Source organism: Cavia porcellus, unplaced genomic scaffold (genome assembly GCF_034190915.1).
Source record: "Cavia porcellus strain 051 isolate PalLab524CR breed Dunkin Hartley unplaced genomic scaffold, mCavPor4.1 scaffold_15, whole genome shotgun sequence".
Classification (NCBI taxonomy): Eukaryota; Metazoa; Chordata; class Mammalia; order Rodentia; family Caviidae; genus Cavia; species Cavia porcellus.
Window position 1 is genome coordinate 18,012,825 of NW_026947498.1, and position 13,193 is coordinate 18,026,017.

Sequence of the window (13,193 nt, forward strand, 5' to 3'; positions counted from 1 at the left end):
AAATGATACCTGTTTCATGAATTCAAAGAGTTTGATCAATTGTTACAATGGAGTCACTCAGCTGGATTAGTTCCCTCCTCTAAATGCCTCATGTCCTACCATTTATTCAACCCCTCCCTTTCTTTTTGCTCTTTGTATTACAATGTTTCCCCCTACTTACTCCCGCCACATTGAAACTCTTTCTATTGCAACACATGTCCTGGTTAGAGGCTGGACGTTGAGTAAGTTTAAAGTTTAAATCCTTGTGTCATAGCTATGGAAAGTTAGTTATTAAAATTTTCTATCTCTTCTCCATAATATGAAAATGAAGAATGCAAAGAACATAATAGAGGGCTGATACAGCTGAGTCTGTGAGTAAAGACACAGTAATTTTAATTCATTCTAAGAGCTGAACTTAGCAGGTTTCACTTTGACTCTTTAGATTTTGATTAATTACATGAAATCACACCGTAACTCTTTACTGTTCAACAGTTTGTTGTCTTATTGATGCTTATTTGCCTTTTTAAACTTATATTTTTCGTCTTCTCAACTACAATCATGGAGTAACAGTATATACCACTCTTCCACACACACAAATTTTCAAACAATACATCACATACATTAAAAAAAAAAAAAAAAGGCAATGAAAGAGAATCAAAAAGTCTACTAATCATAATAATTATCTATTTCAGTACTACTAATTGCAATACTGTCTATACCTAATACAGGAAAAACAAATAATTTCTCTGTATGTCAATTTCTTCCCATAAAACAGAGCTAATAACCTGTTGCATTCTCAATGCATGTAAGTTGTACAGCGCTTGAAGGCACTTTGTAAAAGTGTTCTGTACTGTTTCAAAGTGCTGACATTAAACTTATGGTAAATCCTCAATAAATGTTATTATTATGATCATTATTATGTGGTCTTTTTGAAATAGGGTCTCACTATGCAGTTCAGACAGGGCTTGAACTCCCTTCATGACCCTGGTTGGTGTGGTGCTCACCGTGATTTTCCTGCCTCAGCCTCTGGAGTGCTAGGATTACAGACAAGCGCCACCACGCCTTTTGTTAAGTTACAAAATCACACAAAATTTAAATATCAGTTACTCTGACTCAAAGAGATCCTAGAGTATTTTTAATTTGTGCAAAAGTTTGGCATAAGAGAAAGGAGTGGAGTATTTGGAGACCAACACTTTCCTAACTTTGTCTTTACAAAGTCACTTATCCTAATTGTGTGCCTGTCCTAATCTTTTAGTGCCAATGTCAGTCTTTGAAAGAATCCACAATACAAAAGAGCAACTCATTCCTGCCATCTGCTGGCAACCTGTGAAGATAAATATATTTTATCGTTAGGACTGTAAGCGGCGCCCCCTGCAGTTGTTCATCATACAACATATGCAACTATTCTAGTATTAAGGCCTAATTAGCCATCTGGGGCAAGCAGGCATTTAACACACGCTGCACAGGTGAACAAGTATATAAAACACTGTCCCGTCTATATTTTTCTAATTAGCATTTAGATGATTTTTGGAAACTGTATAAGTGAGTTACTTTTAAGCATGCATAACTTCACCTTTGTTCTCATTATTAAAAATAATAAGCAAAACTTGGCAAAGTAGGGTTGACATGGCATGGTAGGGTTATACATGTCTGTCATCACACTGTATCTCATGGCTGAGATTGAATGAAACTCACCAAACAATTTTATATCAAATTTTCAAGAACAAAAACAGTGTTCCCACAGTTGAAGTTGTTCTTCAAAGTCAAGAGAAACTTAGTAAGGTGGTATCATATTACTCCAGAATGAATGTGCTATATTCTTTTTTTTTTCCAATAAACAAAATGGGCCAAGAAGATTTTGATCCATTAACTTAAATTTTTCAACCCCCCATCTGTGGATGACTATGTCTGTAAACATTCCCAAAATTCTCCATCACACCCTATAGTTATTTAAGTTCAAGGATATCAGTTTCATTACGCCACAGCTTTTTAAAACATCTTCTGATGGTTGATGAATCGTTAGTTGCACAAACGTGAAACTGAGAAATACACTACTATTTGGGATTACAGTAGTGCTCCCATAGTTATAAATAATTAAGTTATTAAAGTACTTAAAAGTATGCCATGGCACTTTTATTGGCTAAAAAATTAAATATTCTTTAGCTCCATGAATGCAGGAATATTACAGTTAATAAAGCCATGAAAGCACTGGTTGCATTTTAAAAAGTGTTCTCCTATCATATAATTTGGAAAATTAAAACTAATTCATAATCTTTTAAATAGGCCTCTCACCAGAATAACTGGGAGGGTATAAAGAGTGCGAGAAATTTAGAATTTAGGTCAATAATAAAACTTGAAAAAAATCATATTCCCTTCCTAAGAACATTAAAATTACATTAATTTTGCATACACCAACACCCAAAGGATTCATTTTATTTTAGCCCAAACCAAACAAAACAAAAACAATTCCACTCCCTCTACCACTGATTAAGCACCTTTCTTTCCTGGTCCCAAAAGTTCACTGCTATTAGCCATGACCCTAACAACAGGTGAGTTAAGATGATTTCCCAAATGTCAAAAGCCAGAGAAAGCAGCAGCACCAGTTGCAGGGCCTGCATTGTGGATCTTGTTTGTTTCCCTTCATGCTGCTCCCTCACGAGGAAACAGACAAAAACAAATCCCAGCTTCTGCCTGCTTATCAGCCTCCCTCTTCCTGGCTGCCTGTTGACCCCGTTACCAGCTAGCTCCATGTTTTATTTACAAAACTGGTTACCAAGTTTGTCATTTTTCGCCTACTGAGTGAGGTTCTTTTATTCCATTAATTGCTTGTCAGGTAAGGATGTAATCCCTGGGAGAACATTAGCCCCCTGTGTCATTGGAAAAAAAAAAAACAAACAAAAAAAACTTCTCTGGCACTTCTGGGACCACCAACTTCTCTTCCTGTTGCATGGGCTGATGGAGCACGACAAATGAAATGTGAGAAAAGAGTCTGCCAGGCTCCTCTGACATAAATCAGGGAGGGAAACTCTGGGTTGTTCATTTACAGCAAAGACACTAATTCGCATAGCCCATCTTCTCTAAGAACAAATGAATATGCTGTTGATTCAACAGAAGCATCGCACAAGGAAGCTGGCAGCACAGAAAGACAGTAACACAGAAAAGATGTGAGAGAGGCTGTGGCTCTGAGGAGTCTGGAAAGAGGAGGAGTTTGGAGAGATGGGCCTGAAATGCACAGACCCTCACACACCTGGGCTCTATCTTCAGAAGGTCCATGTCTCTAATGAACAATGACTTTAAAGCACACACTCAGAAAGCACAACCATAAGCAGACGCCTGGTTTCACTAATGTACCTGATAATTCATCTTCTTCCTTTACACCGTAATTTTGGCTTAAGGGTTCTAACTACATAGAGTTGACTGCAAGACAGATGAGTATCACCACTGGTGACCTTAGAGTTTCATACACCCGCAATTTTATTCCATACATGTGAACAACAAGTGATGGAGATTTATCATCCTTGGGTGATTTGTTTAAAACAATAATAAAAGTATTTTTAAAAATTAAAAATTTCCAGGGAAGCAACCTGTATGTACTAGGGTTTGAGAATTTGTACTTACAAAATTGCAAACGGCAAATATATTGCTAACCTGAGACTTCAGTTATCACTTGAAATCTATGATGGCAGAACTGTGACCAAATTTTGAATAGAAAGTAAAAATAAATGCACAAGTGACAGTGTTCTAGAATATCCCTTCCATGCACAGTGAAAATCAAACTTGACAAATTCCAGTCTCACTTCACTAGGTCATCAGCTTGCAGCAGAGACCAGCAGCTTTTAAAGGAGCCTTTCTGCTACAGGAAAAAGCTCTCACTACCATAGAACAATAGCATAGTGTTGAAAGTTGGGAGTGGAACTATTAGGCCTCGTTAGCTAATTATGATATTGGCATCCACTTAAGTCAGTTTTGCACTTCTGTCATTTTCTTCTTTTCAACTGCTGTGGTTCAAAACGTTTTGACTACTTAAAAGGGAATACATAATCGTTGCCTTTCCCCAGTCTAACTGCACACCACTTTCCAAAGCTATAGCTTCAATCATGCTTCATAAAATCCCCTGCAAGTATATTGTTGGAAACATAAATCAGCAAGCTGGGGTTTTAGCGTTTCTAAGACAAGCCCGGAGACCACTGAATGCTGGCTTCTCCACGGTCCCATTGACAAAAGGATAAACAAAATTATGAGTTACACTGGGTTTACTTTAATTTTTTTTTTTTTTGGAGGGGATACAGCTTCCAGTGGTGTATCTGATATTCGCTGCTGCATCCTTAATTAGACAACAAAACAGCAGCATAAAGGATTTAGACTTTGGAGTGAGGATTTCTATTTCCAAGCATCTCTGATTTCATTAAGGCACGTGGCAAAGAAGTCCTACATGTCTGTTCTCACAAAAGCTGGGTCCTTGTAACATGCATGTACGCCTCTAGGAGAGCCATGCATTTTGAAACTCTGCTAGATAGAGAGATCTTCTTTAAAACGATGCTCTCTCTCTCCTGTTTCATCAGAGTGAATATGGGCTCCCCTGTAGGCATGCTTCTGTGTGAGTCCTCCTTTATAAACATCTCACACTCTGATAATAAATTAGCCGAATCACAATTTCAAATATATGTGATATAAACATACCCCAATTATGCATGCCCAGGTATACTGTTTAAACTTAGAATTTAAACATTCCTCGATGACCCTTCTATCTCTAAATTCCAACACACTTAGTGTCTGCAATGATAAATGTCCTCACTCCATGAATAAGATATTTTTCTTCCGCAAACAACTCATATTGGAATCATAAGTCTGCATAAACTTGCTTCTTATGATTTATATTTCTCCATACCACTTTCACTTATGTAATTGCAGTTGTATTTTAACTGAAATCTTCAAGGACTGCTTCTCAGTATTCTGAAATACCTTTCCCTATTACAAAGGAACACTTAAATGCAATTAGCAGAGCTACAAAAATTAAAACAGCGTAACTGTGAGGAATAAGTACACATTTATCCTTGCCATAGAGTGCTTGAATTAACAGAATGGTCTAGTGCTAGCTCCAGATGAATATATCTGCAAAGAAGACTGAAATATTATATACTCTGTGCCATTATGGGAAAATGAGTAGCATCATACTAAGACACTTTACAAACTACAGCAATACCCAGCACTTGCATTTATTTCTGAAAATACAATCTGCATCCAATCGCTTTTCATCAGCTGCTAATACTATAGCTTTGGGGAGGAGAAGGGCACAGAAAGGAAAGCTTCACATCCAAAATGTCAAGCCCTGCTGAAGAATGATAGAAGGACTGTACAAGAGCAGAAACAGCAGTTTCTGCGTTTACAATGGAGTTCTACCACCCCCTACTGGACCGAAGTAGCAACACGGAGGAAGCGAAAAATGCTTAGAATCCATGTAGTGAAGATATTTTAACTTACCTTGCAATTTTGTATTTTAGTTAAAAATTCAAGCAACACTAACAATACAATATTTTCTGTAATTACTACACATAACAGGCTCATTGCAATGCCCTCCTTTAAAGACTTCCATGCATGCTTTAGCATGTTGTTTCCCCAATTATATGTTCAAACTTGTGTGAACACTTGAAATTGCTTCCATCTATTGTAAAAAATATTTCACGGGAATGTGTGCTATCTCTACAAGCAAGATAAATTCGTTATCTGTCTGCACCCAGATCAACAGAGGTGGCTCCACAAATTCCTCCTCAGATTATTATACTAGGCTATTTCTCTCCCCTCAAGAGAGAAAAGCTCCCACCAGTTGTCTGTAACCCTAAAATCCCTTGCAAGAGTAATTACAATCTTCTGTCATAAAACAGTTCTGTTTTCCTATATTAACAAGGAGGTGGAAGGTCTGAAACGAATGACTGCAACACACATCCAGTTTTATCCATTTGCTTTCTCACACAACCTCTACGGCCCTTCTTAGTTTCCAACATAAATAAGCCATCATCGTTCACTTCACAGTCAGGAATTGGTCTTGGGAAAGAGAAAAAAAGGAGTCCCTAAGAACTGAATTTCTTGCACATAACGGGAATATTTTACAAACCAGTTTAATGCTTATAGTTTTTGCTGCTTCTCGAAAACAGCATCATACCCTTCCTTTCCTTCCACAACGTCTGATATGTAAGTATCAATACACACCAAGAGACTCATTCAATTTTTTGAAAATCAGAATCAGAGAAACCTAAAATCCCAGAAAAAAAGAAAAAAAAAAAAAAGGAAGAAAGAAAGAAAAAGAAAAAGAAAAAAAGAAAAGAAAAGCAGTTTGCCTGGATCTCCTGCTCACCGATGCCCATCTGCAAATCTGCATTTTCTCTTCTCTCATGGAAGGGTCTCCACCAAACACAGACAATTTCAGGGGCAGCCAAAAGAAAGAGCTAACACAATCAGGCTAACAACAGTCACTGTAACTTTAGTTCTTTTTTTGTTATTTTTTTTTTCCTCCTGTGCCTCCCTCTTGGCCTCTCTGGGGTGGGTGGAAGGGGGAGGGAAGTAAATGCAATAAAGCACCGCACTCCTACCTTGCCCGCGACTGACAAGCAACCCGAGCAGGTAGAAGGAGAGGAGGAGGCTCATGTTCAGGACGTGACACTGGTGGACAATCCCAAAGTTATTACGTCCAGCCCCGCAGAGAGACCCTTCCGCTGCCACGGCCGCCCGTCGAGCCCGCGCCGCTCCGGGTGCCCGGTGCCGGCGCCGCAGCCCGCGCCGCTCTCGCGAAGTGACTGCGCCGCTGCTCGCCCGCACTATATCCCGGCGGCGGCGGCGGCGGCGGCACAGGCGGAGGCAGCGGCGGCCGCGGCGGCGGCGGGGCGGCGGGAGGGGGCGGAGACGCGCGAGCCGGCGGGCGGGAGGAGGCGTGGCCAGGCGGATCCCTCCGCGCCGCACGACGGCCTCTATCGGAGGCGCGCGGCTACGGATGCGTCCGCGCCGAGTTCAGCGCCGTGGGTTCGCGTCCCGGTGCCTCTTGCCGTTGAGAAGGAGCAGACGCCGCGGAGGAAGACTCCACGCGCACCCCGCGAGAAGCGCTCGCTGCTGGATGGGCTCCCCTGGACCGCGGGGAGGGAGTTCAGCGGCCCTGAGAGCTGGAGAGCTGCCGACCTTCCCCCGCAGGGTCCCGTGTCCCGAGCTCTCCCGGCCTCTGCGGCTCAGCGGCTGCACGCGGTGCAGCCCCGGCTCTCTGGTCCACGAGCTGACGCGCTGGTGGGAGGGAGGATGGGGTCTCCAGAGCTCCCCGAGGCCGCCCTCCTGGGCGCTCAGACTGGAGCTGCTTGGCACCTCCGCAGGGGTCCCCTCCCCAGCTCTGCTGCACTCTGCAACGGCGGAGGGGAAGCGGATTCTCGCGTCTACACTGCCTGCCTCCCGGGCGCTGGAGGGTAGGCGGGAAGCCGAGCTGAGTGCCTTTTTTACATCTGCACCGACTGCTGCCGAGAGGGGACCCGGAGAGACTGTTTGAGAGGTGGGAGGGGCGGCGTTGCTCTTGCCATCAGTCCTTCGGAGCCGGTCCTTAGCCTCAGTCCCTGCTGCACGCCGCTCTTGCTCTCCGGAGCCTCTGCCCTCAGTCCCTAAGGCTCAGGTCCGCAAGAAGCTGCCGCCATGGGGCTGCCCCGATGTGGAAAGATGAATGGTGCGGGAATCCTTGTTTAAACTGAAGTGATGAAGCGGTGGCAAGCACCCAGAACTAACTCTCCTCACCTAAAGGTTGCAGCGTGTCATTTTTTCTGGCAGGGTAGGAAGCCATCTGTCAAACCTGGGCCCAGGGCTTGGAAAGAGGCAAAATCCTTGCCCCTCGGGTCTTGACAGTGGGTCCTCCAGTCTGCACTTTTTATTTGGGCTCCAAAGAGTAATCAGTTGCCTCACTTCAGGCTCAGTGAGCTCCCAGGGGTTTTCCTTATCACCAGGGACAGAAAAATAAGGTGAGATAGAGATACAGAAGGGCTCAGAATCAAAGAGGAAAGAGCAGTTCTCAAGCGGTGCCAGAGCCAGGCTCCTCATCAATGGGCCTCTCTGTACCCCCCACCTTGAGAACCTGTTCCTCCTCCCTGATTTTACAACAACAGGCAGATATATTTGGAGAGTGCTTTTGTCAAGACATCTTAGTACTACCCTTTACGGTTCTAGGTTGCAACACCTGTCCTTAAGTAAACTCACGGTCAGCTTTTTGGCAGGAAAGAGTAGAAACAGGAGCATGTATAGGTGAAAGAAAAATGGCTTGTATATTTTTATTATTTCCTGATTTCTGTAGGGAGATTAAAGGGAACGAACACACATAATCACAGATGATTATAGCAAGGATACTGCTTTTGGCAAATACCCTCTTCATTACAGTCTGCAATTTTTCTACATGACCCTGTTGGTCATCTTTCCCTCCGTCTGTCTGTCTGTCTGTCTCTCTCTCCCTCTCTCTGTCTGTCTCTCTCTCTGTGTCTCTCTCTCTCTTTCTCTCTCTCCCTCCCTCCCTCCCTCTCCCAGACATGCACCCAGGCACACCGCCTGGTAATTAGAGTAACACAGTTCTGACTATTGAATTGTCCTGTTATTAGATGTTGAAGTACTTTTATCTAAAGCAGAGTTGAACCTTGCCAAAGGAGAATGTGGCAGCCTGCAGATAGTTTAGACAGGAAATCTTAGAATAAGATGTGGTAGGAAAAAGAATTGCAGTGGTCTATCAGACATTGGATAAGTTTCTGATAACACATTTTTATCCTGACTGTACAAAATCCATTTTGAGTTTGTGATTGTGTATGTATGTATCTGTGTGTGTCACTGTCACTTTCTCCTTGAAACAGTATCAGACACCCACAATTTGAAGGGAAAAGTTACTTGGACTCAAGGGTTTTAGAGGTTTGGAGTATAGTTGATGGGCTCTTAGGCTGAAACTGCAAGAAGAAAAAAACCTGCCCTCGAGGAGAGTCCAGTTATCGAATTGCCAGGGAACCAGAGAGAGAAAGGAGGCCCCGGAATGGACACAGTCCCCAAGTCATGCTTCCAGGGATCTGAGAGCAAATCAGCCACAAAGCCCAAAGCCCACTTACCAGATCGTGAGGCTCTTGGGGACATGTACATACAAACCGTAACAGTAGGCAAGAAAGAGAGGTCATCAGTGAATACTGAAAAGGTAATGGAGCAGAGTGTTGTTACTCTGAAACATATGAAGGTGGAACAGCAATTTATTCTGCTATGAAGTTGCTAAAAGTCTTGTTGAAGGGATGATCAGGAATAAACTCAAGATCTAACCATATGACTGAGCTTATAAATTATCATACGAAGAGTAAAAATAAACTGCTATTGTGGCAAAGGAGGGGACCATTTCAGAGTAGGGAAGTAAAAAATGGTTTGAGAAACTTTGCAAAAAAAAAAAAAAAGGAATAATTAGGCAGAAATGTGGGCAGGATAGAGAGGAGTTTGAGCAAGGCATGAGACATGTGAAAGTACACAATATTTGAAAATAGTACAGCATGGACAACATAAAGGTGGACTGAGTTATGCTGAGGAACGTGGTGTGTATTATGTAAATACTTACTACCATGACGTACATGGTCAAGAAGTGTCTGTCTAGGTTTGGATGCTCAATAGTGAGAGTACTTGCGGAGCATGCAAGATACTAGGTAAGATCCCCAGCATAGCCACAAATTTTAAAATAACTATTCTCAAGGATGGAGGCTGGAAGCAAGACATAGACCCACTGGAATATTATTATCAGAGCTTTTATTTTATTTTATGCATTGTTAGCCAAATTTATTTTCTGAAAAGGTCTTGAGATCAGAGTGTCATATACAGATACAAAATTCTTTTTCTCTTCAAGTGCCTTTCAGCTAAAGATAGAAGTCCCTCTCTAGAGCTCTCATAAGAAACACACTCATTTCCCACTGCAAGGCCAAAGTTATTTGCCTTCATTTGCCTAGGTCAGTTTCTCTTCCTAACAGGTAGATGGAGTAAGGACAATGCATAAAGAGTTTACTTCTGCTGAAGAACTCCACACCGTTTCCATAATATGGTGTCATGAAATAAATACATCCATGTCCATGACTAGGTCATATACACTGTGTGTGGTGCAAAGAGTATAGAAATGCATCCAGTTCCTTGATGTGATTTATAATTTATACGTAAGACGGTTTAGCAGCTTCTTCATCTATCTGCAGAAACGTTTCAGAGGCTTCGATGATGCTTTTGTTATTTCATTTATAAAAATAAGAGTGAGTTTCACAGGACTCGGGAATCTATGAAGAGCTGAGTAGTGAGAAATACCAACAGGACTAGATGCATGGTTAAATGGAAGCAGATAAATTTGATTTAGAAGAATCAATAAAATGAACATGAAGGAGTAGCCGAGAGATAGAAAACGATAAGGTGCATTATATGTGGAAATTATCTTCTCAGAGAGATTCTGCTTCTTACATCTGCATGCTGTCCTAGCAAAAAGCGTGCAGACCTACAATGTAGTCATGGAGCCTGGGTATGAATGGTGTGCCCTGGATGGTGTTTAAACATAGTTTTTATTTCTCTCTTCCTAGTGTTATTTTTGTTTACTCTCTATATTGACAGGATTCATGTGCTTTAAGATTGCACTATCAGGAAATAGGACTTACCATGGGTTCATTTATATTTTTAAAATGTCACAGGCCATTATACCTATTCATTTACTTGTCTAGAAAATTGCCTGTTTGGGCTTTTTTATTACCACAAAGGAAGAAAAATATCCACTGTACATAGAGAGAGATAGCCTGAAACCTCTATAAACTGATGATGTTACCACTGCCATCATTTTGCCATTAATGCCACTTTTTCTAATGATTATATCTCTGAAAATAATTTCTACTTTCTTGTTACAAGAACTTCTTAGATATTTTACTAGGCTATTTCTGAGTGTATAACAGTGGGTCCTTGGGTGGTAGGATTTATATTTTAACACCTTCTTTGGTAAATGCCTTACTTTCTTAAATGTTCTATATGAAATTATGAAATAGAAGAGCCAGATTTATGGTACTGAGGTACCTAATTGTCACAGATTTTTACTCTAATTTCTTTCAAGATACATGGGGTCATTTTCCTTCATGGCTACTTCATGTTCCCTCTGGGCAAAGAACTGCTCATTTTGCTCTGAAATTATGCAATGACTGCCTATAATTTGCCACTTGCCAGAATAATATTTTCTTAACTCTGAGGGATATTATATTCTTTTCAACAGAAAACCCTGGAAAATATAATAATGGACAGAACAGGAAATATAACAAACCTGTAACCTTTGGACAAAAAAATGATTGACACAATTTTAAGAATATATTAAGGGAAAGCAAGAAAGGAAAAATGAACCAAGCAGTGGCTAGTAATGAACCTATTTGATGTGGCAAGGATCATGATATGAAATTCAGTTTGCCTAAATATTGATCACCACACTCTGAAATCATATTTTTGCCCATAGGTAGTATTGACTAGGTGATGTCTCCACAAATCCTATCACGAAGACAGCAGTTATTACCTACTAGATTACAAATCCTTTATCTCTGGCAACTGATACCACAAAAACATAGCTTTGATAGGATATAGGAGGTTAATCAAATGCATTTTGAAGCATGATAAAACTGGCAATTAAATATGGAGAAATATTGTACAGAAATTTTGGGGTTTTTTCTGTTAATGGTGTTATGTTTCTGTTTTTTCAAGTCAGACAAGTGATTTTGTTATTAATGACTAGCAATATCTTTCCTTTATAACCACAAACTATTAATATTCTACCTAAGAATAAATCAATGTGTATTACTATAATATACATATTTTAGTGTGTATTATTTAAGGAAAAGACATTTACCTTTTGCCTTTACATGAAATGATCCTCACTTACTAAAAAAAGTGACACTTTCCGCTATAACCATTCTTTATCATTCGTCCTCTGTTTAAATAAATCTGCATTTAACACCTGTTACTGGCTTTGGCAGCCTTCCTAAAACCAAAGATTTCAACATTTATGGAAGAACTTGGCCTGAATGTAAATAGTCTGGCTATCTTAAATGAATTAGTACAGAAAAATGGAACTAAAGATCTATATGCTTTATTATGAATTAATTCTTATTACTCATAAATCCTGCATGACAGAAATTTAAAAATATAAAAATTCTATACTGCAAAAGAACATATCCTTGAATATGTTGTCATATTTTATTCCAATATTTCATATTTTCTCCTAATTTAGCTTAAGATACTACATTTTGACCTCTTTTTACTTTGGTCTAAAGTAGAAATGAATTTTACCCTGCTATTAATTTTACAAATACAAATGTGTGAATTCATTTAAATGCAAAAATTGGGCTCTATATTAACAACTTTCATACACCAAGACATTAAGAGTTTCTTTGTAATTTTTATTATGAATGACCATGGAGTGTAAATGTCTTTGTCCATAAATATTTGAAAACATTATGTGAATCCTTATATCCCTGGAACATTTTAACTTTGTCATAAAATATAACTATTTGTATTGGATCAATATTTTTATTTTATATTTTCTGTGTCAATTGCCCAAGAACTTCTAGTAATACTTTCTTCCTTTAATTTTCTTCAATTATATTATCAGAGACAAGTTAATTTTACATATCCATATTCAACCTTAATATCTTCTGCCCCTTTCCCCTGTTTTTCTCTTCCAAAATCCAGAAATTCTCATTTTACTTCATAGGATAAGATGGTGGAAACTTTCATGATCACGGGCAGTCAAACATTTTGATTATTGTAGCTCATCAGGAAAAAGCTGCTTTTCCTACTTCTCTACTGCAATTATACAAACGTCATCTAAGCTCCCCATCCATTTGCTACTGGAGATACTTGAAGATGACTGAGAATTACTTTTAGGATCTACACATAAAATCTGATAGGATTGTGTCATCAGCCACAACTCTATTCTTTTAGAGCTATGTTTTGTTTTGTTTTGTTTTTTATAAGAGGCTTTTCAACATTTTATCTTTTATGTTGCTTCTCTTGAAGACTGAACACAGTCACCTGTTTTAAGTCCCTGAGCTCAAGCATTAACAAAATATATTGAAAGGGTAAGAATAATGGAGACACAGCGAAAGATAAAAGGAAAACCAACTTTGAATAATAGATACCTGCCAGTTCTCCTAGAGACTGCTTGCTTCTGTTTCCCATACAGAATC

At 39.9% G+C, this 13,193-nt stretch overlaps 2 protein-coding genes across 4 annotated transcripts in view; one reads left to right on the forward strand and one right to left on the reverse strand.

The window, feature by feature from the left end:
- Window positions 1-6,857, reverse strand: part of Ncam2 (neural cell adhesion molecule 2) — a 448,375-nt gene extending 441,518 nt beyond the window's left edge. The window contains exon 1 of one of the 3 annotated variants that reach the window (XM_063224717.1): window positions 6,567-6,857. In XM_063224717.1, coding sequence (XP_063080787.1) covers window positions 6,567-6,621 — 55 coding nt within the window. In that variant the 5' untranslated portion in view covers window positions 6,622-6,857. Of the gene's footprint in view, window positions 1-6,331; window positions 6,357-6,566 lie in introns of those variants that run through there. The other 2 variants (XM_063224714.1, XM_063224716.1) reach the window with 2 other exon arrangements.
- LOC134470543 (uncharacterized) lies at window positions 6,620-7,425 on the forward strand. Its single transcript, XM_063225318.1, has 2 exons — window positions 6,620-6,630; window positions 6,669-7,425. Exons 1-2 carry the CDS (start codon window positions 6,620-6,622, stop codon window positions 7,423-7,425), a joined length of 768 nt encoding a protein of 255 aa, XP_063081388.1.
- Window positions 7,426-13,193: the final 5,768 nt, after the last annotated feature.